Genomic DNA, 27,830 nt, shown 5'->3' on the forward strand with positions numbered 1-27,830 from the left:
TCTACAAAATGTAAATGAACAGATGATGAATGCAGGTTGAGGTTCTAGGGCTAAAAATGTTTATTTTAATCACAACACAATCAATACTTCTAAACCATCTGGAATACACTTTTTATGGTAAGACATTAGTCAAAGTGAATTACAAACTATTTAAATTTATCATTTGTCTTGCAACGGTGATTTCCTCACTGTGGTGGCTATACCGCTGCTAAATGAATACAGAGGAAATACTGTCAACAACCTGACAACTCCAGCAACTTATATGCTGAAAAGTCAAAATAATAGATCAAAACAAATATGAAAGAAGGAAAAAACAAACAAAAAAATGATTTGTTTTGTTTTGGGATATAAGAAAAAGAATACAATCAGTAAAACTGGAAAAATGCTACACATATATTTACATAACTGGAAAATAATAAAAAAATAATAAAGTTGCAGACACTTAACCTCATCAGTATTTCTTTCTTGGACCAGTAAACGACTCACTGTGTGCACGGTGGTCCGTTTGGCGATCAGGCTTCCGGATTCAGTTTCTGAATTTCAGTTTGGCGAGTTGGTCGGAGCTGCAAAGTCAGGAGCACACAGACAGTTTAGTTCAACTACATCAGCTTGTCATTTCTCTTTATAAACAGCTACTAGTGGAGGAGGAAGTCCAGAAATAGTTTGACTGCACACCTGTAAAGCTTTCTAAACATTTGTTAGTTTTGTTCATGTTCAGGTTATTATCTATGCATATAGTCATATGCAAAGTCAAATCTTCACACAAATTCAAAGCATTTTGTGTTCAGCACCACGGAGAGCTACAATGACATTTTGGAAGCCACTTCAGCTTCAGAGCACCACTGTAGCTCACTGTTGCTCTCCGTGAGCTGAACACTGAATGCTTTGAATTTGTGCGAAAAATTTACATAATGCTTGGACATTGTTGTAAAGCATGTAACTTACAATAAAAGTTAAATTGAAATGTAAATTAAAGCTTTAATTTATTATGTAGCCAAGCACAATAAGGAAACAGTAGGCTATAGTGCGCACAGAACTGTGCCATTTTTTTATTTATTTATTTTTTTTTTTAGGGCGGGAGGGCGGCGGTGGGGGTCCGATCATACAACTTGCATCCCGGCCCGGCCTTGACTTGTTCTGCTACTGGTCAGGGAGCTAGATAAATTAATGATTAAAATTTCACATTCACTGCAAATCAAGTTGAACAAATAACCTAAACATGTCTTTCCCACCTCCATAACGTTTGATCTCAGTCTTACCCCAGTTGGTCTTGATCACGTCTGGGTCCAGTTTGGTGACGATGTCCTCCTCGACACCAGAGAGCTGAAACACACAGCTGTACCTCCCCCAGTCTTCAGCTTTGACTGATGAAATGTGCAGGTCAACGCTCTTCTGGAAGGTTCCATCGTGGTTGTGGAGGATCTCTCCGTGGTCCACGTCCTCATGAACCTCCTCTCCGTCTCTCGTCCAGAACAACATGATTTTGTTGGGGTAGAAACCTGAAGCGTGGCAGGTCACTGGAGAGGAGGGAGTCTTCTGGAGGAGAGACACAGAGGGAAGCTCTGGAGAGAGAGGGAGAGAGAGAGAGAGAGAGAGAGAAAGAGAGAGAGAGAGGGAGAGAGAGAGAGAGAGAGAGAGTAGGAAGGGGCGACAAATAAAGGAAGAGAGAAAATGACAGAAAGGAAGAGAAGGAGTTAAATAGGGAGGAGAAAGGGAAAATAAACAGGAGAGCCAAAGAGAGAGAAGCAGGCAGGAGGAAAAGAGGTAAGGAGACAAAGAAAGAGAGAGAAATAGTTGAGAAACGATCAAAAGGTCAAAACAGATGTGTGTAACCTAAAAAAAAAAACAGCAACAACACTACAGTTTTATGTACAGTGCATCTCTATATGTTGTTTCATATCCACTGTAATGATACTGCATATTAAAAACAGAAGAGGCATATGAACATAGTTGTGACCATCACATACATCAGGTCAGGTGAGTCTACCTGTTCTCAGCAGAGTGCTCCTCCCATAGTCCACATACTTCTTCAGCCAATCAATACAAATGTTGGACAGGTAGTTCTGTTTTTGTGCCACCAAAGCTCTGTCATTATCCCACTTGTGTTTGGTGATGACAGCCTGTGGTGTTGGAGCGATCCATGTCTTTGTCCTCAGGTCAAAAACTATAAAATCTTCTCCATCATAACCAAACTGATAAAAACCATTAGTGTCTCCAGTCTCATCGTCCCATTCACAGCCGTACATCCTCTGGACAATGTGAACACCTGAGAGAGAGAGACAGAGACAGAGTCTGCAGTAAACCAGAGTGAGAGCCACACACACATAATAAATCTAGATTTAAAATAAACAAATTATAAAAATAATAATAAATAAATAAATCTAGATGAAGTGTGTGAAGCTACATGTCTGTAACTTTACAACAATTTGCAATGAAAAAACATTTTATCAGCAGAAAGAGAAATGTAAACAAACCTCCAGTTTGGTTGAAGCGTGCCTTTGCGATGTCAATGCTGTCTTTGAAGACCTGCTGGTTACCCACAGCTATCTGAGTGTTCCTCTCCAGGTACTGAGGATCATCAGCTGTGACCTTCTCCATCCAGTCCTGTTTGCCTTCTGCTCTCTGTGTGTTGCTGTCATAGTGAACAATCTGAACATCATCAACCAAACCAACAACAACAAACTCTGGGAAGTTTGGGACTCCAGATGAAGCCGTGTCAAAATACTTCAGAGAGTGACGCCCTGTGGGACAAAGAGGGACGAACAAAAACTCAGGTTTAAGATGAACATTTATAATGGTGAAATGTAATCAAGTCCTTAACACGACTGATAATTTCAGTTTCTTTTCTAAGACTGCAGGGCAAAAACAAGCAATCCGTGATAACAACAACAATATCCACAACCAATAATAATATCTACAATAAATGTATGTCTGTAGCAACTATCACCACTGAAAAAAGCTGCTGAGAGGCTAAGTGGGCTTGTAACGGTGACGCGTTCGTACAAATCCATACTGAAGTGCAGATGCGTTAATACTGTTTATTAATGAAAAACAAAAAACAACTGACAAGCAATTGTACTTGATTAACTAAACAACTTGTAACTGATGTGATATGAGAATATGTGCCAGTCAGTGTTGGACAAGCTACCTGGAAAATGTAGTGAGCTAAGCTACCAGTTACTCGACATTAAATGAAGCTTCACTACACTGAAGCTGCCCAAAAGAGAAATGTAGCAAGCGGAGCTACAATACAACGACAAAATGTAGCTTTACGACGTTATTTTTTTTTTTAAATCGAACCAACTTCATTCTCAGTCATTGCCATCTTAGTGATCAATAAAACTGTCAGTCAAAAAAAAAATTCAGTTCAATAGTCTATGAATCTGTGCTCTCTCTGCTTTTACTGCAACAAACCATGGCAACAGAAACAAACCACATGCTTCACATAATAACAAAGCAGGAGGTGTGTATATGCTAATGTGGAGGAAGTTAGTGTGTGTGTGTGTGTGTGTGTTTGTTTGTCTGACTGATTCTTGGGAATTTGGATAAAACAGGTTTTAATTTTGAAAAAAAAAAAAAAAGTGCGCTAAATTACAAAATCTGAAGGTATATCATTATAGGCCAAGGTCTTGGCTGTTCAGCAATGTACCGGAATGTAAAATTGCCCCGTGTGTGTAAATGTCATTGTTTGTCTGTCTGCCCGGCGATGGACTGTCGACCTGTCCCGGGTGTTCCCCCTGCCTTCCGCCTAATAAACGCTGGGATAGGCTCCAGCAACCCCTTTTACCCTTGTGAGGGTGAGGATAAGCGGTTTGGAGAGTGAGTGAGTGAGAGACTGAGTGGAGGACAATGTGTGAATGACCTTGAAAGTCAATAACTTGGATCAAACCACCGGAGCAAAAGAAGAAACCCTGAAGAGACCCTGCTCCGAACACACACACAGACTTGTGACGTGTGTATGTGTGAAAAAAGAATGTGTGTGCATGGGTAAGAGAGAGGTGTGTGTAACAGAAGGGGAGAGTGTGTGTGTTTCTATGTAAATTTGTCTGTGAAGATTGTGTGTGTAGTGTTAAACTTGAACTTGAACTTGCAGTTCAGAACATAAACTATTATGCAACTTCATCTCAGTTTTGAGACAACAAAGACAATTTTATGTGGCGCGTTTTCATGATCGAGGGCAGGCTAGCTTGTGTTGGATTTTAGACTGATCCAAATGCATGAGAAAACAGAGACAGGGAGCTAGATAAATTAATGATTAAAACGTCACATTCACTGTTGAACAAATAACCTAAACATGTCTTTCCCACCTCCATAACGTTTGATCTCAGTCTTGCCCCAGTTGGTCTTGATCACGTCTGGGTCCAGTTTGGTGACGATGTCCTCCATGACACCAGAGAGCTGAAACACACAGCTGTACCTCCCCCAGTCTTCAGGTTTGACTGATGAAACGTGCAGGTCAATGCTCTTCTGGAAGGTTCCATCGTGGTTGTGGAGGATCTCTCCGTGCTCCACGTCCTCATAAAGCTCCTCTCCGTCTCTCGTCCAGAACAACATGATTTTGTTGGGGTAGAAACCTGAAGCGTGGCAGGTCACTGGAGAGGAGGGAGTCTTCTGGAGGAGAGACACAGAGGGAAGCTCTGGAGAGAGAGGGAGAGGGAGAGAGAGAGAGATTAAACAGGGAGGAGAAAGGGAAAATAAACAGGAGAGACAAAGAGAGAGAAGCAGGCAGGAGGAAGAGAGGTAAGGAAACAAAGAAAGAGAGAAATAGTTGAGAAACGGTCAAAACAGATGTGTGTAACCTAAAAAAACAGCAACGACACTACAGTTTTGTGTACAGTGTGTCTCTATATGTTGTTTCATATCCAATGTAATGATACTGCATATTACAGTTTTTCTCGATTGCTAAAACGCAAAAACTGGTTCCTGTAGCACAAAAACCCAAACCTTTTTGTCATTCCCGGAAGCACACACACATTTCCAATAACCATAAACACAATTCACCTGTTTCCACACATGTTTCAATATTCAAAACTCTTTCTGCAAAACCTTACACAAAAGTGGCCAGATAAATCATTCACTGCATTATGTGTTCATTCAGCAAACACATGCTCTCAATATAATTAACTCAAGTTATCATGACCTAAACTCAGAGACCACACCTTTCTCCAAGTGCAAACACTCAGCCTAAAAATTGTTAACACACCAATCACAATTGTGGGTCAATAAATAGGCCTGGAGGCATGTTCATGTGCTTTGGAACAGTGGATCACAACCATGCCGAGGTTGGTGGATAACAAAGAGGAAGAGGAAGAGGATGAAGAGGAATTCTGACAGGGTTAAGGAGCAACGATTCCAATATGTGCAGGTAATTGCTATACAAAACTGAAATGTTACAGTATGTAGAGTAAAGGCCCATCTTTCATTCCAATGCACACAGTACTGTGTTTGAAGTAAAATGTGTGTTTTTGACTCCTGTAGAGAAGCTTTGAGATGGATGCCATGGCTGACCCTCATGAGTACATCTTTATCGATGAAGCAGGCTTCAATCTGACAAAAAGGCGCAAAAGGGGCCGCAACATCATTGGACACCGAGCAATCACACAAGTTCCAGGCCAGAGGGCACTGCAAAAACTCAAAATCTTACCAAGATTATTTGTCTTATTTCAAGTCAAAAATGTCTTATTACTAGTCAAAATATCTCATTACACTTAAAATAAGACATGATCACCTCAGAAGTAACTTGTTTTTAGACAGCTGTCTCTTGTTTCAAGTGAAAATTTGCTTGAAACAAGTAAATATTTGCTTGTTTCATTGGCAAAATTTGTTTCTTGTTTCTAGCTAATTTTCACTTATTTCAAGTGAATTTTCACTTTTTCCACTGTCAAATTTTGCCAATGAAACAAGCAAATTTTCACTTGTTTCAAGTGAATTTTCACTTGAAACAAGTGAAAATTGTCTAAAAACAATTTACTTCTGAGGTGATCATGTCTTATTTTAAGTGTAATGAGATATTTTGACTAGAAATAAGACATTTTTGACTTGAAATAAGACAAATAATCTTGGTAAGATTTTGGGTTTTTGCAGTGGGGAGGCAGCATCACCATGTGTGCAGCTATTAGCAATCGTGGCATCCTCCACCGCCATGCCATACTGGGTCCACAAGGGGATATTTCCCACGATGCCTGGCAAGAGCAGACATAATGTGTGATGTTGACGAAATACTATGGCCTGACCCTGACCTGAGACAAGATCATGCTAATGCTGTTGCCGATGCTGATGCTGATGAACCTGTATATGTGCTGAATATGGAAATACTGTGAATAAAACCTATAGTGGACATTTTGGTGGTAGTGTTTTGAATTAATCCCTCCAGTGTGTAACAAACACTCATGTAGTCTGTGTTTTGACAGCTTGTGTGTGTTGTCTGAGGGTAAAAACTAATTGGGACCCAGAAGTTGGAGGTTTGTACCGTTGGGTGTGAGTTTTTAGAATTGTGTGTGAAGATTTGAGAAAATGGTGAGTTGCTCCAGGAATTGTGTCTAAGCAATTGAGAAAAACTGTAATAACAAAAGAGGCATATGAACATAGTTGTGACCATCACATACTGTACATCAGGTCAGGTGAGTCTACCTGTTCTCAGCAGAGTGCTTCTCCCATAGTCCAAATACTTCTTCAGCCAGTCAATACACTCCTGGGTGAGGTAGTTCTTCCAGCGCTCATTTGTACCTGCCTCTCTCTCCCACTTGTGTTTGGTGAAGACAGCCTGTGGTATTGGAGCGATCCATGTCATTGTCTTCAGGTCAAAAGCTATAAAGTCTTCTCCATCATAACCAAACTGATTAATACCATCAGTGTCTCCAGTCTCATCGTCCCATTCACAGCCGTACATGTTCTGGTAGGTGTGAACACCTGAGAGAGAGACAGAGAGTGAGAAAGAGAGAGGTGTGTGTATAACAAAAAGGGAGAGAGTGTGTTTCTATGTAAATTTGTCTGAGAAGATTGTGTGTGTGTGTGTATGTGTGTGTGTGTGTGTGTGTGTGTGTGTGTGTGAGAGAGAGAGAGAGAGAGAGAGAGAGAAACATAAACAAACCTCCAGTTTGGCTGAAGAGTTTCTTCAAGGTTTCAATTCTGGCTTTGAAGACCAGCTGGTCACCCAGAAACCTCTGAGTTTCCTTCTCCAGGTACTGAGGATCATCAGCTGTGACCTTCTCCATCCAGTCCTGTTTGGCTTCTGCTCTCTGTGTGTTGCTGTCATAGTGAACAATCTGAACATCATCAACCAAACCAACAACAACAAACTCTGGGAAGTTTGGGACTCCAGATGAAGCCGTGTAGAAATACTTCAGGGAGTGACGCACTGTGGGACAAAGAGGGACGAACAAAAACTCAGGTTTACATTTTAAGATGGACATTTATAATGGTGAAATGTTATCAACTCCTAAACATGACTGATAATTTCAGTTTCTTTTCTAAGACTGCAGGGCAAAAACAAACAATCAGTGATAACAACAAAAACATCTACAACCAATAATAATATCTACAATAAATGTATGTCTGTATCATAAAAGTTTTAAAAAATTCTGAAATAGGACAGTAATGACTAAGGTGGAGGGAGTTTATACTTTGATATAAAACTAATGTTATGAAATCCATGACTTATTTCAAAAACACAGCTGATACAGTAATATTTTCTTGGTGTTACAAAATTCTTCAAAAATAACCCATAATGTGCTTTAATGTCTTTTCATGTAGTTCTTTCTAACCCCTGGATATCTCAATATAAAGTGAAAGTCTTCAAATCCAGTTTGCTGCTAAGTAATTAATGACATAATTAATTTACAGATAACTCCGTAATGACTTAGCAAATACAATAATTAGTAGTTCACTAATTCCTTGGTAAAATAATGATGATAATAATAATAATTTTAGTTTAATTTTTTTAGTAGGAGGGATGTGTGGTCTCAGTTTTCAGTGATGAGAACAGCGCCCTCAGGCGGCTGTGTCTGGTATAGTTAATCAAATAAAGGGTTGCTGTAGACGGGCTGTTAGAGGACACACTACCTGGTGTAGTAAAATATTTCAGGAACGTGGGTGATGTGAAAGCGCAGTGTGACAGTCCTTTAATTATAGAATCAACAGGATGCAGTGGATAGGCCTGATATAAATTCATCTACATTACCTTTATTGTGCATTACCTTAACCCTTAATTTGGCAATTTTGTCGGGACGATTACAACACAGAGTACTTTTTGACGATTTATCCAAAACTGAACGTAACAGACAGATGTGAAAATCTCCAAACGCTGTTTCAATCTGATATCAGCCTACGCAGTAACTAAATCAAACTCTAGTTGTAACGGGCTATAGGCCCACATGTCACACAGGAAATATATTAAAAATGTGAGTTTACCTGGAGATGCAACATGACAGAAGAGGAGCAACAAAATAAACTCCTTCATTTTGATTTTATAAAGAAATAAAGTCCAAAAGAGTGAAGAAATCGCCTGGATGATGAGACTTTCCGACCCTCTGAACGGAGGATGTTTTTTGATCTGTGGGAAAAGTCGAAACAGGGATGTGCCATTATAGCCAATAGAAATCCAGAACAAGCTGCTACGACGTGAATTACTATGGCGGGATAGAAACTGGGGTAGAAAAGCTGTATCCAGGCTACACACTTACAAAAAGATTTGTCTCTAGGCGAGTAAAGACATGTAGAAGTGACTTATAATCCAAAGAATGATCATACAGCTTACAGTGTAGAGAAGCTGAGTAGGAGAGCAAGGGAGAGATGAAGAAAATATGTTTTTCGAGCAGCTTCTGTCAATGATTAAAATGACTGATATTATCAGTTGTTTGTTCATTCCAGGTTTGATCCATTTCAAAGGTGAAATCTGTGACTGCTCATTTGATTTAGCTGAAACTGGAAGCTGACATCATTTATCACAAGTTTCTTTCACAGAGGAAAAAGACTTGTTTTCCAGGGGCTTTAATATGTGTGTCTGTGTGTGGGTGCACATTTGTATTATTAATATTAACTTATTTATGAAATTCCATTCAATTCAAGGAAAACATTTCAGATAAAATCACAAGAGATTTAGAACTGTAACTGTTGTGAATTTGTGAAAAAACGAGTTTAAGGTCAACATAAAAAGTGCATATTTGAAAAGGAGTGAGAAGTATAACTTATGTACTTCCACCATTTTTCATAATTACTCAGTTAATGCACACCAATAACATATACATAATCCATGTACATACACATAGCATATATAAACTTTTTTCTTTATACACATAATAATAATACCCCCCCTCCCACCCCCCTCCCCACACACACACACTCATTTATGCATGCATGCAAAAGTTAATTACATTATATATTTCCACAGAGGTCAGGGCAACACTGACAGCGTCTCTTCAAAATGTAAATGAACAGATGGTGAACGGAGGGAAAGGCAGTAAATGATACATGAAAAGACACTACCAAGGTTATGGCACATGCACTGCAAGAAATAACACCCCTTATTTGTTATTGCCACTTGTTTGTTACTTTTAGCTTAATGTACCATGATTCATTTTGAATATCAAACTCAGCTGTTTAAGTTTTCCCATTTTGAACTTAATTCATTGTCTGGACTGTGTGAGAATTTTAAACGTTCATTCAACTCAATCTTGGCATAGTGGTGAAGGTTCCCAGCATGCTTTTGGGACATTACCTCAGCCAGGTTTGTTGCTGTTTGGCTAATTTTCCCTATTAAGTTCTTTAGTTTGTATGTGTGTTGTTTATCATGTAAGAAATTTTTGCTCATTTATCAAAATGAAAAAACTGAAATATCATATTGACATAAGTATTCAGACCCTTTGCGACATCACTTGAAATTTAGCTCAGGTGCCTCTCATTTCTCTTGATGATTGCTGAGATGTTTCTACAAATTGATTAGAGTCCACCTGTGGTAAATTAAATTGATTGGACATGATTAGGAATGGCACACACCTCTCTATAGAAGGCCTCACAGCTGACAATGCATATCAGAGCAAAAACCAGGCCATGAGGTCAAAGGAACTGCCTGCAGAGCTCAGAGACAGGATTGTTGCAAGGCACCGGTCTGGGGAAGTCTATAAAAAAAATCTGCTGCACTGAAGGTTCCCAAAAGCACAGTGGCCTCCATAATTTTCAATGGAAGAAGTCTGGCACAACCAGGACTCTTCCAAGAGCTTGGCCAAACTGAGCAATTGTGGGAGAAGGGCCTTAGTAAGAAGAGGTGCTTCAAAGTAAAAGACTGGATATTATAGACAGCTAAGGCAGCATTGATCTTCACAATCAAACCCAGATTGTGAAAACATTATCTGAATTATTAAAAGATGAACTATTGTAGAAACAGTAGCAGGATGATTTCAGAATCAGAAAAACATTATTTGTGACTTGCCAAACTCAGATTGGGATTAGGGTGCATTCCTACCGTACTTTAACATCAGGGAGTGAAGTTAAGAAATAATCATTGGTTACTTCACTTTTACAACTTTGAATATTGCATTGAAAGAATGGAGTCCTAACAGCTAACACTTTAGGCAGCAGGGAAACTTAGGTGTTTAAGTTGAACGGCCTTGATATTTTTTGCAGTGTGGGATAAGTAGAAATTAAGTCTGTGTGTTTTAGCTTTTGTTTGCAACGTTTAACCATCTCAGCTTTGTGTAAGGCCTGTCTGACATGAAAGGCGGTCTGGTGAATATCATTAAACTGTCTTCACAACACTTTATTTTCATCCTCATGTTTAGAGATGAGGCCACGAGAGTGCAAGGGCGTGATGGGTGTAAAAAATAAGAATCACAGTTGTTTTGTCATTGTCTTTATAACTGTGTAGTCCTTACAAGCTGATGAACCAGATGAAGTCATCCTCAGGCCATATCTTAACTGTAAGTACAGATGAATAGATAATAGAATACTAGTTTAAAAAAACAGACTTTTGGTTTATCAGAAACTTTATTGAAAAGCAAAACAGTGATATAAAAAGGAACACAACTGACTTTGACATTCATGAAGTCAATCCAAACCCATTAACACATTTGGAGCGATGGTGCTCTGTATGTGTTCAAAGAGGACAGGCCCATCTCCATAAATACATATATATATATAATCCAAAACCAAAACATATTTTAAACATTTTTACTCATTCTCTATTTACACAGAAACTTACAAAGTCCCACAGCAGTGTTTCCTCTGTCATGTTTTGCAGCTGTGGTGCTGAGGGCGATACCTCTAGTTTTGTCCCATGTCTGTCTCTGTTTGGGTCTAGGTTGAGGTTCTAGTGCTAAAAATGTTTATTTTAATCACAACACAATCAATACTTCTAAACCTATAAATCCTATTGGTCCTTCAATAAAAATATTAAAAATAAAAAAAAAATTAAAAATAAAAGCTCTAATAAAATAAAAAAACACCATTTTCCCATCAGCATTAGCAGAATCACCCTTTATACAGCCAAAGCATAATAAGTACACCAAGTTTTTCAGATAACTGTGTTGTGATCTGCAGGAGGAAGGGTCGAGGTTCCTCTCATTCTCTTGTCCTGTTTTTTGTACTGTCATGTTTGTAGAACAATCTGTTTTGTTTTGTTTTTTTGTTTGCTTGTTTGTTTTTAGTAAAAATTATTTTCTGTACAAGTTTGTCTTTATAATCGAAAAAGTAATTTAACTATTCAGGGAGTTACTTGAATCCGTAACTCCCTGGCCTTGTTTTTGATTTATGACATAAATAATTAGTGATCCATTTCTTCCCAGTTCATACACAAAAGGACACTGACAGCGCCTCTGCAATCTTCAACAATCTCACATGCAGAATTTATCTAAGAACCTAAAAAGACAGAAAATAACCACATGAGACAACGCACAAAACACTTCAACATACATATTTTAAAAGTTCACTGGACATTGTTTACTTACTGTGCATTACAAATTTTTGCACAAACTTTTTATCATTTTTTTAACAGATGTACAAGTCACCTTTGTAAAGTCATGAACCTCTGATTTTGTAATTAAACTCTTTGTTATCATTTTTTTAATAGATGATAATTTCCCTCACCTTCATTAGTTTTGGATGAAGATTTGTTTTACAGCTACAAAGTGAACATCAAGTGACTTTATCAGTGAATTAAGAAAGTTAAAAAAAAAAAAAAAAAAAGATTTTTTTGGAGACAATTTCAGTCTCATCAGTATTTCTTTCTTCTACCAGTAAATGACTCACTGTGTGCATGGTGGTCTGTTTGGCGATCAGGCTCAGGACTCGGTTCCAGAAGTTCAGTTTCGGAGTTGGTCGGAGCTGCAAAGTCAGAAACACAGTTAGTTACATCAACCTATCACTGATTTTTATAAACTACTAGTGGAGGATGAAGTCCAGAAATTGTTTGTCTGCACATATTTTAAGCTCTCAAAACATGTTAGTTTTGTGAATGTTCAAGTTATTATCTATACATATGTTAGTGTGCAAAGTCAAATCTGCTGAGTATCAAGTAAAAGTGAGTTCTACTTACAAGGTGGAGGGGATTCAGCTGAAATAAAGAAGAGAGGCAAATTATTCCAGTTGTCAAAGTTATAAAAGCCACAATATATTTTCTCCTAAAATTTTTTTCCCTCCTCCCTTACTCACTCAGTTGCTCTGAACTTTCTGTTTGGCTCTTATTTTCCCTTGCACTTCTCTCTTACATGAACACGATAATGATTGTCGGGGTGCTGTGGCTCTTGGCCTTACAGTCCTTAGTGCGAATTACAAACTCTGTTTTAATTTATCATTTGTCTTACAGCGGTGATTTCCTCACTGTGGTGGCAGCTGCGCTGCTAATTGAATACAGAGAAAACACTGTCAACAACCCTACAACTCCAGCCGCTTGAATGCTGAAAAGTTAAAATAATAGATCAAAACAAATATAAAATAAGAAAAAAAATCTTCATTAAACAAAATATCAAAAGTTTGTTTTATTTTGGGATGTGAGAAAAAGAATTCAAGCAGTAAAACCTGATAAACACTAGCAGAATATTTACATAACTGGAAAATCAATCACTGATGTTCTTGTGAGCAAAGAAATTCCAGCATCAAGTAACTTCAAGAAAAACATTTCAGAAAAAATCACAAGAGATTTAGAACTGTAACTGCTGTGAATTTGTCAAATATTAAGCCTCAAACCAACAAATCAAAACGTAGTCAAAGCTATAACATAATAAAAGCACCATTTTCCCATCAGAATAAGCACAATCATCCTTTACATGGCCAAAGCTGAATAAGTACACCAAGTTTTTCAGATAACTGTGTTGTGATCTGCAGGAGGAAGGGTCGAGGTTCCTCTCATTCTCTTGTCCCGTCTGAATATTTTCCAGACAGGCCAGAGATCCAAGCTTTTTTTGACCAATTAATAAACTCTAAATTGAAGCATTATTGTCATTATCTGCTGTCATGATTGACTGTACTGTCATGTTTGTAGAATGATCTGTTGTTTTTTAGTAAAAATGATTTTCTTGACAAATTTGTCTTAATAATCCAAAAGTAATTTAAGTATTCATAATATTGTTACTACTTTTTTTATATGTACATTTGACTCTGTAACTCCCTGGCCTTGTTTTTGATTTCTGATATAAACAATTAGTGATCCATTTCTTCCCAGTTCATACACAAAAGGACAACACTGACAGCGCATCTTCAATCTTCAACAATCTCACATGCAGAATTTATCTAAGAACTTAAAAAGCCAGAAAATAACCACATGAGACAACATACAAAATACTTCAACATACATATTTTAAAAGTTCACTGGACACTGTTTACTTACTGTGCATTACAAATTTTTGCACAAACTTTCTGTTATCATTTTTTGTAAAAGATGTATATGTCACCAGACACGGCGCCCCGCACACGCTTATCACGCACTGCGCGTAGGGCACCTAGTGCCTGGGGGGGCACCAAAAAAAAAAAAAAAAAAAAAAAAAAAAAAAACAAGCTCGTGAAAAATCATCATAATAATAGTAATCATAATAATGATATATTTAAAATTGTGTAAAGTGTGTAAAACATGTTAATAGATACAAGCAATACAAAAATAACATAGGCTTATTTGCTCGAGAAAAACATGAATCTCCTGTGCGGCCCTCTCCCCAGTCCACCTTTGGTGCCCCCCTCCCCCATACCCTAGTGGTTTGCTCCATTATGCTTCAATCGCAAGTTTGGCAGAGCTTTATTTTTGGACATGTCATCGAAAAGGCAACAAGAGTCGGGGGCGGAAAAGAGGAAAAGAAAGAAACAATGAGATGATGCTCGCGCGTCACTTGCAGGTGTTAATTTTGTTACTTTTAGCCCTAGTATGCATGTCTATGCTCGTGCCAGATAATACTACCGTCAACAACCTTTGTAACGTTAGCTCCCACTAGCCATGTTCAGACGTAAGTGTTACGTTTCAAATAATTGATGCTGGGCTAGCTAGTTATTTTTAGTTGTGTATATGGATATGGATCTGGAGTTGAGATGTCTGTATTTGGCGTTTGTTATGTTCTATGAACCAACGAGTATGTGATTGTGTAGTGAAAAACAAAAATAATGAGTTGATGAATGGAAAACGGGTCTTGGTAACCTGAACTTTGATGTGATATGCCAAATTAGACAGGTGATTGATTATCAGCCCTCTTACACCGGCGATGTCTGCGCCGACAGGATTCGGCATGCCGACGTTACATAACGGTGTCTCCATGACCGTTTAAGATATTCAGAAACTTTAAAAAACATCTGAAACCGGAGCTTTGCGCATATATAGAGTGCCATAACGGTAGCATGTAGGACTACTGACACTTCGACCGTCCAATCACAGAAGATTCCCAGTTTGTAATGTGAGCTTGGCACTACCGTAAATCCTGAACCAATTGTGCTATCGAAAAAATTACGACGGTTTCCAAAAGCAGAGAGCCGGAGCTTTCCGATGGAGTGCGGATACACCAGTCATTACGGTGACCGACTGGCCGGCAGCTCACACAACATTTTCGTGAGGTTCATAGGCCAAGAGCGACATCTGCTGGTGAAACTGTAATTTGAAAAAATCAATATTAAAGTTGTGTAGATTTCCCCTCTTCATATTCATAGTTTTCAAACTATGTACAGAATTTTTATATTGTGCCCCATTAATCCTTGTCTATAAAGGTAAAATAATAAATCATGTACCAGTGTTTTAAATATAGGCCTACATAATACTATAATTAATTTTGAAATATTTTTGTACCATGGTTCAAAACTGTATTTCACTGTAGAATCCCTGAGTATTTTGTCTTGTATTTGTGATTACAGGCTCAATGCTTCGATATGTGCAAGGAGGAACACAAAGCCAAGTGGAAGATCCAGATGATCAACCATCTACAAGCAGACATCAACCATCCACAAGTAGACGTCAATCACCAACCAGTTCCTTATTCAAGGATACTTAGTACTGTTTTTACAGTTTTGACAGATCTTTATTTAATAGTGGTGTCATTTATTTTTTATTTTAAATTATTTTATTTTATTTATTTATTCAAGTGTTTGGTGCCATATTTAGTTAGTGTTTAGTCAGTTTGTTATAAAAAAAAATATTATTATTATTTATCTCTTATTTTTTCCAACAGTTTTTGAAACATAAATGTTGAAAAGTTATTTTGTAAAATAAAGAGAAACGCAATGACAAATACTGAATTATTGTTCATTTCTGGTGGCGGTGGCGGCGGCGGCGGCGGCGGCGTGGGGGGGGCACCACAAAGCATTTGTGCTTAGGGCACCCAAATGGCTAGCGCCGGCCCTGTATGTCACCTTTTTACAGCTACAAAGTGAACATCAAGTGACTTTATCAGTGAATTGAGAAAGTAAAAAAAAAAAAAAAAAAAAAAAAAACCTAAGATTTTTTGCAGACAATTTTGGTCATCAGTACTTGTTCCTTCTACCAGTAAATGACTCACTGTCTGCACGATGATCTGTTTGGTGATCAGGCTCAGGCCTTGGTTCCAGAAGTTCAGTTTCGGAGTTGGTCTGAGCTGCAAAGTCGGAAACACAGTTAGTTTAGTTCAACTACATCAACCTTTCACTGATTTTTATAAGCTACTAGTGGAGGATGAAGTCCAGAAATTGTTTGTCTGCACATATTTTAAGCTCTCAAAACATGTTAGTTTTGTGAATGTTCAAGTTATTATCTATACATATGTTAGTGTGCAAAGTCAAATCTGCTGAGTATCAAGTAAAAGTGAGTTCTACTTACAAGGTGGAGGGGATTCGGCTGAAATAAAGAAGAGAGGCAAATTATTCCAGTTGTCAAAGTTATAAAAGCCACAATATATTTTCTCCTAAAATTTTTTTCCTCCTCCCTTACTCACTCAGTTGCTCTCAACTTTCTGTTTGGCTCTTATTTTCCCTTGCACTTCTCTCTTACATGAACACGATAATGATTGTCGGGGTGCTGTGGCTCTTGGCCTTACAGTCCTTAGTGCGAATTACAAACTCTGTTTTAATTTATCATTTGTCTTACAGCGGTGATTTCCTCACTGTGGTGGCGGCTGCGCTGCTAATTGAATACAGAGGAAACACTGTCAACAACCCTACAACTCCAGCCGCTTGAATGCTGAAAAGTTAAAATAATAGATCAAAACAAATATAAAATAAGAAAAAAAATCTTCATTAAACAAAATATCAAAAGTTTGTTTTATTTTGGGATGTGAGAAAAAGAATTCAAGCAGTAAAACCTGATAAACACTAGCAGAATATTTACATAACTGGAAAATCAATCACTGATGTTCTTGTGAGCAAAGAAATTCCAGCATCAAGTAACTTCAAGAAAAACATTTCAGAAAAAATCACAAGAGATTTAGAACTGTAACTGCTGTGAATTTGTCAAATATTAAGCCTCAAACCAACAAATCAAAACTTAGTCAAAGCTATAACATAATAAAAGCACCATTTTCCCATCAGAATAAGCAGAATTATCCTTTACATGGCCAAAGCAGCATAAGTACACTAAGTTTTTCAGATAACTGTGTTGTGATCTGCAGGAGGAAGGGTCGAGGTTCCTCTCATTCTCTTGTCCTGTCTGAATATTTTCCAGACAGGCCAGAGATCCAACGTTTTATTGGCCAATTAATAAACTCTAAATTGAAGCATTATTGTCATTATCTGCTGTCATGACTGACTGTACTGTCATGTTTGTAGTACAATCTGTTGTTTTTTAGTAAAAATGATTTTCTTGACAAATCTGTCTTAATAATCCAAAAGTAACTTAACTATTCATAATGTTGTTACTACTTTTTTTGGAATGTGCACTTGACTCTGTAACCCCCTGGCCTTGTTTTTGATTTATGATATAAGTAATTAGTGATCCATTTCTTCCCAGTTCATACACAAAAGGACAACACTGACAGCACATCTTCAATCTTCAACAATCTCACATGCAGAATTTATCTAAGAACCTAAAAAGACAGAAAATAACCACATGAGACAACATACAAAATACTTCAACATACATATTTTAAAAGTTCACTGGACATTGTTTACTTACTGTGCATTACAAATTTTCGCACAAACTTTCTGTTATCAATTTTTTTAACAGATGTACAAGTCACCTTTGTAAAGTCATGAACCTCTGATTTTGTAATTTAACTCTTTGTTATCATTTTTTAATAGATGATAATTTCCCTCACCTTCATTAGTTTTGGATGAAGATTCGTTTTACAGCTACAAAGTGAACGTCAAGTGACTTTATCAGTGAATTAAGAAAGTAAAAAAAAAAAAAAAAACTAAGATTTTTTTGGAGACAATTTCAGTCTCATCAGTATTTCTTTCTTCTACCAGTAAATGACTCACTGTGTGCATGGTGGTCTGTTTGGCGATCAGGCTCAGGACTCGGTTCCAGAAGTTCAGTTTTGGAGTTGGTCTGAGCTGCAAAGTCAGAAACACAGTTAGTTTAGTTCAACTACATCAACCTATCACTGATTTTTATAAACTACTAGTGGAGGATGAAGTCCAGAAATTGTTTGTCTGCACATCTATGAAGCTTTCTAAACATGTTAGTTTTGTGAATGTTCAAGTTATTATCTATACATAAAGTAGTGTGCAAAGTCAAATCTGCTGAGTATCAAGTAAAAGTGAGTTCTACTTACAAGATGGAGGGGATTCGGCTGAAATAAAGAAGAGAGGCAAATTGTTCCAGTTGTCAAAGTTATAAAAGCCACAATATATTTTCTCCTAAAAAATTTTCTCCTCCTCCCTTACTCACTCAGTTGCTCTCAACTTTCTGTTTGGCTCTTATTTTCCCTTGCACTTCTCTCTTACATGAACACGATAATGATTGTCGGGGTGCTGTGGCTCTTGGCCTTACAGTCCTTAGTGCGAATTACAAACTCTGTTTTAATTTATCATTTGTCTTACAGCGGTGATTTCCTCACTGTGGTGGCGGCTGTGCTGCTAAATGAATACAGAGAAAACACTGTCAACAACCCTACAACTCCAGCCGCTTGAATGCTGAAAAGTTAAAATAATAGATCAAGACAAATATAAAATAAGAAAAAAAATCTTCATTAAACAAAATATCAAAAGTTTGTTTTATTTTGGGATGTGAGAAAAAGAATTCAAGCAGTAAAACCTGATAAACACTAGCAGAATATTTACATAACTGGAAAATCAACCACTGATGTTCTTGTGAGCAAAGAAATTTCAGCATCAAGTAACTTCAAGAAAAAGATTTCAGAAAAAATCACAAGAGATTTAGAACTGTCACTGTTGTGAATTTGTCAAATATCAAGCCTCAAACCAATAAATCAAAATTTAGTCCAAGCTATAATATAATAAAAACACCATTTTCCCATCAGAATAAACAGAATCATCCCTTATATGGCCAAAGCTGAATAAGTACACCAAGTTTTTCAGATAACTGTGTTGTGATCTGCAGGAGGAAGGGTCGAGGTTCCTCTCATTCTCTTGTCCCGTCTGAATATTTTCCAGACACACCAGAGATCCAACGTTTTTTTGACCAATTAATAAACTCTAAATTGAAGCATTACTGTTATTATCTGCTGTCATGATTGACTGTACTGTCATGTTTGTAGAATGATCTGTTGTTTTTTAGTAAAAATGATTTTCTTGACAAATTTGTCTTAATAATCCAAAAGTAATTTAAATATTCATAATGTTACAACGTTTTTTTTTATGTGCACTTGACTCTGTAACCCCCTGGCCTTGTTTTTGATTTATGATATAAATAATTAGTGATCCATTTCTTCCCAGTTCATATACAAAAGGACAACACTGACAGCGCATCTTCAATCTTCAACAATCTCACATGCAGAATTTAGGCTATCTAAGAACTTAAACAGACAGAAAATAACCACATGAGACAACGTACAAAATACTTCAATATACATATTTTAAAAGTTCACTGGACAACGTTTACTTACTGTGCATTACAAATTTTCGCACAAACTTTCTGTTATCAATTTTTTTAACAGATGTACATGTCACCTTTGTAAAGTCATGAACTTCTGATTTTGTAATTAAATCTGATGTTAATGTTTGGTTTCTTTTTCCCACTGATAATTTCCCTCACCTTCATTAATTTTGGATGAAGATTCATTTTACAGCTACAAAGTGAACATCAAGTGACTTCATCAGTGAATTGAAAAAGTTAAAAAAAAAAAATTGCAGACACTTTTAGTCTCATCGGTATTTGTTCCTTCTACCAGTAAATGACTCACTGTGTGCATGGTGGTCTGTTTGGTGATCAGGCTCAGGACTCGGTTCCAGAGGTTCAGTTTCGGAGTTGGCCAGAGCTGCAAAGTCAGAAACACAGTTAGTTTAGTTCTTGTGTTTAGTTCAACTACATCAACCTTTAACTGATTTTTATAAACTACTAGTGGAGGAGGAAGTCCAGAAATTGTTTGTCTGCACATCTATAAAGCTTTCTAAACATGTTAGTTTTGTGAATGTTCAAGTTATTATCTATACATATAGCAGTGTGCAAAGTCAAATCTGCTGAGCATCAAGTAAAAGTGAGTTCTACTTACAAGGTGTAGGGGATTCGGCTGAAATAAAGAAGAAAGGCAAATTATTCCAGTTGTCACAGTAATAAATGCCAGGTATTTTCTCCTACAAATTTTTCTCCTCCTCTTTTACTCACTCAGTTGCTCTGAACTTTCTGTTTGGCTCTTATTATTTTCCCTTGCCCTCCTCTCTTACATGAACATGATAATGGTTGTCCTGCTGCTGCGGCTCTTGGCCTTACAGTCCTTAGTGCTGGTTGCTTATTTTAGTGAGCAAAGATTTTAGCTTTGTCCTCCTCTTGCTCCAATCCAGATAAGACCATGAATTCAAAGTTTAGAAGGTAAATATCAAAAAATGACATGGGGAAATACTTTTGAGTTCCTCTCTTTGTTTCTTCTTGTACGGTGCAAATCCGATGCCAGCAGTGATGATGATGAGCACAGCAATAACAGCCACCACAGCAACGATGGGAATGGTCAGGTCATTGGGCTTCTCTGTTGAGCCAAAATGAACAAGTAAATCAATGAGTCAGTTAAAGAAATCAGAGCCTGTATAAAGTCAGTTAGAGCAGGAATCTGTCCATCCATTCATTACATCCAATCTATTAACACAGTCCTGTGGTCAATACAGCTGACCTTTATTACTTTGTCTCTGATGCTGAAGACCTGGATGTTTTCAAGTTTAGCGCTACATTATAAGACTTTTTCACTGTTTCCTGGAACTTAAGACCATTTTAATGATCAATATAAAGAATCAATACCAGCCTGCTTTCAAATGAACATTGCTAAAGGAGGGTCTGAAACTACACATGAGCAGTACAGGAACAGCAGTAAATTCATTAAGTTTCCTTGTGTGTAAACAACCTGTTATTGCCTGGTGAAAAAAATACATAAGACATTTTAATATTTTTGAGGGCCTTAACTTGAGATAAAATATTTCAAGATGTTTTTCAGACATTTGAAGGTCAAATTATGTGATCAGTGAACCGGAATGAGATGTATGCACTGGTTTAACAGTGACTTCAGTTGACTTAGTGTTTTCTTAAACTTGCAGTTCAGAACATAAACTATTATATAAGTTGATCTCAGTTTTGACGCAACAAAGACAATTTTATGTCACAAGTTTTTATGATCAAGGGCAGGCTAGCTTGTGGTTGGATTTTAGACTGATCTCAATGCATGAGAAAACAGAGACAGGGAGCTAGATAAATTAATGATTAAAACTTCACATAAAATAAATCAAGATAAATAAAATAAAACTCAACTGAACAGGACAAACAAAAACAGCACAGCAAAAACAAACAGACCAGCAGAGCAAAAACAAAACACATTCACTGCAAATCAGGTTGAACAAATAAACCAAACGTGTCTTTCCCACCTTCATCACGGTTGATCTCAGTCTTGCCCCAGTTGGTCTTGATCACTTTTGGGTCCAGTTTGGTGACGATGTCCCCCTTGACACCAGAGAGCAGAAACACACAGCTGTACCTCCCCCAGTCTTCAGCTTTGACTGATGAAACGTCCAGGTCAACGCTCTTCTGGAAGGTTCCATCGTGGTTGTGGAGGATCTCTCCGTGATCCACGTCCTCATGAACCTCCTCTCCGTCTCTCCTCCAGAACAACATGGTGTTGTTGGGGTAGAAACCTGAAGCGTGGCAGGTCACTGGAGAGGAGGGAGTCTTCTGGAGGAGAGACACCGAGGGAAGCTCTGGAGAGAGAGTGAGAGAGAGTGAGAGAGAGAGAGAGAGAGAGAGAGAGAGAGAGAGAGAGAGAGAGAGAGAGAGATGGATGGATGGAGGGAGAGAGAGAGAGTAGGAAAGGGCGACAAATAAAGGAAGAGAGAAAAATGGCAGAAAGCAATAGAAAGTTATATAGGGAGGAGAAAAGGGGAAAGTAAAAAGAAGAGAGAGAGAAGCAGGCAGGAGGAAGAGAGGTAAGGAAACAAAGAAAGACAGAGAAATAGTTGAGAAACGTGTGTAACCTTTAAAAACAGCAACAACACTACAGTTTTATGTACATATGTGCATCTCTATATGTTGTTACATATCCACTGTAATGTTACTGTACATTGCAAGCAGAAGAGGCATATGAACATAGTTGTGACCATCACATACATCAGGTCAGGTGAGTCTACCTGTTCTCAGCAGAGTGCTCCTCCCATAGTCCAAATACTTCTTCAGCCAATCAATACACTCCTGGGTGAGGTAGTTCTTCCAGCGCTCATTTCGAACTGTATCTCTGTCCCAGTTGTGTTTGGTGATGACAGCCTGTGGTTTTGGAGCGATCCATGTCAGAGTCTTCAGGTCAAAAACTATAAAATCTTCTCCATCATAACCATGCCGATCAAAACCATTCACTTCTCCAGTGTCATCATGCCATTCACAGCTGTACATCCTCTGGTAGGTGTGAACACCTGAGAGAGAGACAGAGACAGAGTCTGCGGTAAACCAGAGTGAGATCCAAACACACGTAAATAAATCTAGATTCAATAAATTTAGATTGAAAATAAACAACTTAAATATAAATAAATAAATCTTGATAAAAAATAATAATCGTGAAAAGTTTGGGTCATTTTTTGGTGTGTGTGTGTGTGTGTGTGTGTGTGTGTGTGTGTGAAGCTACATGTCTGTAACTTTATTTGTGATGAAAAAACATTTTATCAGCAAAAAGAGGAACGCAAACCTCCAGTTTGATTGAAGCGTTTCTTCAAGTTGCCAATGCTGGCTTTGAAGTTCTGCTGGGAGGCCTGAGCGTTCTGAGAGCTCATCTCCCAGTAATGAGGATCATCAGCTATGACCTCCTTCATCCAGTCCTGTTTGGGCACCAGTCTTTGTGTGTTGCTGTCATAGTGAACAATCTGAACATCATCAACCAAACCAACAACAACAAACTCTGGGAAGTTTGGGACTCCAGATGAAGCCGTGTAGAAATACCTCAGGGCGTGAAGCGCTGTGGGACAAAGAGGGACAAACAAAAACTCAGGTTTACATTTTAAGATGAACATTTATAATGGTGAAATGTAATCAACTCCTAAACACGACTGATAATTTCAGTTTCTTTTCTAAGACTGCAGGGCAAAAACAAACAATCAGTGATAATGATAATAATATCTATAATAAATGTACGTTTGTATCATGACAGTTTTCAAAAATTCTGAAATAGGACAGTAATGACTAAAGTGGAGGGAGTTTATACTTTGATATAAAACTAATGTTATGATATCCATGAATTATTTCAAAAACACAGCTGATTCTGTCCTCAACAACAGGAATATTTTCTTGGTGTTACAAAATGCTTCAAAAATAACCCATAATGTGCTTTAATGTCTTTTCATGTAGTTCTTTTCTAACCCCTGGATATCTCAATATAAAGTGAAAGTCTTCAAGTTCCAGTTTGCTGCTAAGTAATTAATGACATAATTAATTTACGGATAAATCCTTAATGACTTAGCAAGTAACAATCATTAGTAGTTCACTCCTCATATTGATTTACATGTTTTTTGTTTTGTTTTGTTTTGTTTTTTTACAATTACGTCTATATGAGTATAAACAATTATATTAAGTGGTGGAAAGAATATAAGAATCCTCTTGAATCAGAAGTTGATAGCCGATATCGTATTAAAGTAGAAGCAACAACGTTTTTCTAGCCGTAGCGGGCTATAGGCAAGTAACACAGGAAATATACTAGGCAAAAAAAGTTCTGCACCGCTTTTTCAATCTATAATTTCTCCCCTTTATGTATACCCAATAGTGTTGTATCTTATACCGTTGTAAAGCCTCATTCGTCCTCTTTCCAATGAGATACAACTTGTAAGGATCCTGCATTTCTGGCATGAGTGACACCGGTAATTGTGTGGGAAGCGACCAATTTTTTTTTTGACAAAATCCTCTGCAGTATTTTTTCAGTTGATCATTTCTCCCATTTAACAATACCGATTGGTGTTGTCTTTTATACCGTTAGAAAGCCTGATTAGTCCCCTTTTCAATTAGAAATAAGTTGTAAGGATTGTCAATCGATTGGTATGACCAACACGGCTAAACATGTCCCCCCCCCCCCCCCCCCCCTTTTTGAGGGGAGCAAAATCCCATTCAATGTGTTTTCAGTGGATCAGCATGACGAGGAGGTGTGAAGCTGTTATTGCTGCAAATGGAAGTTCCACAAGCTACTAAGGCCCAGTAGAAAATGAATAAAATATTGTGCTTCCAACCTGTTTAGCTGTGTTGCCTCATCCTTACAGTTATACCCTACTGTAATGGGGACTGGCATTCCAACAGTATAAGTCACAAATCCAATTGGTCTGATCACAGGGGAGAAATGATCCACTGAAAACACACTGAATGGGATTTTGCCCCCCTCAAAAAGGGGGCTAGGGGACATGTTTAGCCATGTTGGCAGGGCCGGCGCTAGCCATTTGGGTGCCCTAAGCACAAATGCTTTGTGGTGCCCCCCCCACGCCGCCGCCGCCGCCACCGCCACCAGAAATGAACAATAATTCAGTATTTGTCATTGCGTTTCTCTTTATTTTACAAAATAACTTTTCAACATTTATGTTTCAAAAACTGTTGGAAAAAATAAGAGATAAATAATAATAATATTTTTTTTATAACAAACTGACTAAACACTAACTAAATATGGCACCAAACACTTGAATAAATAAATAAAATAAAATAATTTAAAATAAAAAATAAATGACACCACTATTAAATAAAGATCTGTCAAAACTGTAAAAACAGTACTAAGTATCCTTGAATAAGGAACTGGTTGGTGATTGACGTCTACTTGTGGATGGTTGATGTCTGCTTGTAGATGGTTGATCATCTGGATCTTCCACTTGGCTTTGTGTTCCTCCTTGCACATATCGAAGCATTGAGCCTGTAATCACAAATACAAGACAAAATACTCAGGGATTCTACAGTGAAATACAGTTTTGAACCATGGTACAAAAATATTTCAAAATTAATTATAGTATTATGTAGGCCTATATTTAAAACACTGGTACATGATTTATTATTTTACCTTTATAGACAAGGATTAATGGGGCACAATATAAAAATTCTGTACATAGTTTGAAAACTATGAATATGAAGAGGGGAAATCTACACAACTTTAATATTGATTTTTTTCAAATTACAGTTTCACCAGCAGATGTCGCTCTTGGCCTATGAACCTCACGAAAATGTTGTGTGAGCTGCCGGCCAGTCGGTCACCGTAATGACTGGTGTATCCGCACTCCATCGGAAAGCTCCGGCTCTCTGCTTTTGGAAACCGTCGTAATTTTTTCGATAGCACAATTGGTTCAGGATTTACGGTAGTGCCAAGCTCACATTACAAACTGGGAATCTTCTGTGATTGGACGGTCGAAGTGTCAGTAGTCCTACATGCTACCGTAATGGCACTCTATATAGGCGCAAAGCTCCGGTTTCAGATGTTTTTTAAAGTTTCTGAATATCTTAAACGGTCACGGAGACACCGTTATGTAACGTCGGCATGCCGAATCCTGTCGGCGCAGACATCGCCGGTGTAAGAGGGCTGATAATCAATCACCTGTCTAATTTGGCATATCACATCAAAGTTCAGGTTACCAAGACCCGTTTTCCATTCATCAACTCATTATTTTTGTTTTTCACTACACAATCACATACTCGTTGGTTCATAGAACATAACAAACGCCAAATACAGACATCTCAACTCCAGATCCATATCCATATACACAACTAAAAATAACTAGCTAGCCCAGCATCAATTATTTGAAACGTAACACTTACGTCTGAACATGGCTAGTGGGAGCTAACGTTACAAAGGTTGTTGACGGTAGTATTATCTGGCACGAGCATAGACATGCATACTAGGGCTAAAAGTAACAAAATTAACACCTGCAAGTGACGAGCGAGCATCATCTCATTGTTTCTTTCTTTTCCTCTTTTCCGCCCCCGACTCTTGTTGCCTTTTCGATGACATGTCCAAAATAAAGCTCTGCCAAACTTGCGATTGAAGCATAATGGAGCAAACCACTAGGGTATGGGGGAGGGGGGCACCAAAGGTGGACTGGGGAGAGGGCCGCACAGGAGATTCATGTTTTTCTCGAGCAAATAAGCCTATGTTATTTTTGTATTGCTTGTATCTATTAACATGTTTTACACACTTTACACAATTTTAAATATATCATTATTATGATTAGGCTACTATTATTATGATGATTTTTCACGAGCTTGTTTTTTTTTTTTTTTTTTTTTTTTTTTGGTGCCCCCCCAGGCACTTGGTGCCCTACGCGCAGTGCGTGATAAGCGTGTGCGGGGCGCCGTGTCTGCATGTTGGTCATACCAATCGATTGACAATCCTTACAACTTATTTCTAATTGAAAAGGGGACTAATCAGGCTTTCTAACGGTATAAAAGACAACACCAATCGGTATTGTTAAATGGGAGAAAATACTGCAGAGGATTTTGTCAAAAAAAAAATTGGTCGCTTCCCACACAATTACCGGTGTCACTCATGCCAGAAATGCAGGATCCTTACAAGTTGTATCTCATTGGAAAGAGGGCGAATGAGGCTTTACAACGGTATAAGATACAACACTATTGGGTATACATAAATGGGAGAAATTATAGATTGAAAAAGCGGTGCAGAACTTTTTTTGCCTAGTGTATATGTAAAATGTGAGCTTACCTGGAGATGCAACATGACAGAAGAGGAGCAACAAAATAAACTCCTTCATCTAGATTGGATGAAGAAATAAAGTCCAAAGAATGAATACATCGCCCGGTTGATGAGACTTTCCGACCCTCTGAACGGAGGACGTTTTTTGATCTGAGGGAAACGTCGGAACAGGGATGTATTGTAGGCAACAGAAATACAGAACAGGCTGCTGCGACGTGAATTACTATGGTGGGATCGAAACTGGGGTAGAAAAGCGGTACTCATCCCGGAAGGTGTTCGTCCTTCTTCTTCTTCTTTTGTCTAATGGCGGGTTGCAACCATTGTTTTCAGGTGCATACCGTCACTTGAAGGTGTTATCTCTTTATTGCGTTACATAATAATAATAATAATAATAATAATAATAATAACAATAACTCGTTTTATGAAATAATATTGTTTCTTTCAAATATTCTATAACGGCTTTCTGTCTATATCTTTCACCCCATCTCCATTTGTTCCCAAAATACCCTCCAGATTCCATTCCCTTCCTGCCCTACCTATCTTTTGATCTAACATGATCGTTCTTCCCTATACGTTTGACAGTGCATCAGTGTATGTTCTGCATTTCCCCATCAAATATAATGTTTTATTTAACCCCGCATGGTCAAACTTCAGCCTAGTTAAAACTGTCTCCTCCCTTCTGTTTCCTCTATTTACACCATTTGTATTAATGGTTTTCTGAATACTATAATGTTTCCTACTGCTGTTATCCCTGTCCCAGCTGTCTTGATACTTCCTCATCATTTCTTTCCTGAGTGTTCCCTTCACTTCTCCTTTGCCAATGGTATTTATGCCTCCTTCATGCTGGTTGCTTTTTAAGATATTTTGTCTGGTCTTTCGTTTATACTTATTTCTGATATATTGACTAACCAAATAACTGGTCCCACTCTCTTCCCATTCCTTCTTTAATTCCATTATACTAAGATCTACCTTTTGATCTTGGGAGTAACCAGTGTGAACATTACAAATAGGAGTAGGGGAGTTAAAATATATATTTGCCAGCCTATATTCTTCTGACTTAGCCTTTGCTATCCAACCAAAACCATGAACTTGAAGATTGTATTCCCAGCATTCCTGTGTTACACTCATATCCACATCCTCGTAAACAACTCCGAT

At 37.8% G+C, this 27,830-nt stretch overlaps 2 protein-coding genes and 1 long non-coding RNA gene across 3 annotated transcripts in view; 1 reads left to right on the plus strand and 2 right to left on the minus strand.

Annotated features, from left to right (window-relative positions):
* Positions 1–27,830, minus strand: part of LOC115368084 (uncharacterized) — a 447,723-nt gene that overhangs the window by 7,312 nt on the left and 412,581 nt on the right. Inside the window, exons 10-13 of the mRNA XM_030064065.1 lie at positions 7,091–7,357; positions 6,631–6,909; positions 4,308–4,637; positions 2,590–2,741 (exon numbers count right to left, since the gene is read on the minus strand). Of these exons, the coding sequence (XP_029919925.1) occupies positions 2,590–2,741; positions 4,308–4,637; positions 6,631–6,909; positions 7,091–7,357 (1,028 nt within the window). The remainder of the gene's footprint in view (positions 1–2,589; positions 2,742–4,307; positions 4,638–6,630; positions 6,910–7,090; positions 7,358–27,830) is intronic.
* Positions 30–26,805, minus strand: LOC115368105 (class I histocompatibility antigen, F10 alpha chain-like). The gene is made up of 5 exons (XM_030064098.1): positions 26,685–26,805; positions 22,701–22,967; positions 22,153–22,431; positions 21,424–21,726; positions 30–563 (listed from the first exon to the last, which is right to left on the minus strand). Exons 1-5 carry the CDS (start codon positions 26,731–26,733, stop codon positions 541–543), a joined length of 921 nt encoding a protein of 306 aa, XP_029919958.1. The 5' UTR covers positions 26,734–26,805; the 3' UTR covers positions 30–540.
* Positions 20,454–27,830, plus strand: part of LOC115368116 (uncharacterized) — a 50,168-nt gene continuing 42,791 nt past the window's right edge. The window contains exon 1 of the long non-coding RNA XR_003928983.1: positions 20,454–20,515. This is a non-coding gene — a long non-coding RNA (uncharacterized LOC115368116). The remainder of the gene's footprint in view (positions 20,516–27,830) is intronic.

The sequence above is a fragment of the Myripristis murdjan genome, chromosome 11 (assembly GCF_902150065.1).
Source record: "Myripristis murdjan chromosome 11, fMyrMur1.1, whole genome shotgun sequence".
Lineage (NCBI taxonomy): Eukaryota > Metazoa > Chordata > Actinopteri > Holocentriformes > Holocentridae > Myripristis > Myripristis murdjan.

Bases quoted from the DNA above. Each gene is read 5' to 3' on its own strand.
- LOC115368105 (XM_030064098.1), bottom strand. From the start codon at position 26,733: ATGAAGGAGTTTATTTTGTTGCTCCTCTTCTGTCATGTTGCATCTCCA. The intron at 22,968-26,684 runs GTAAGCTCACAT...TTTGTCCCACAG, and splicing joins CTGTCATGTTGCATCTCCAG to CGCTTCACGCCCTGAGGTAT. The intron at 564-21,423 runs GCAAGACTGAGA...CTGACTTTGCAG, and splicing joins AGTGATCAAGACCAACTGGG to CTCCGACCAACTCGCCAAAC.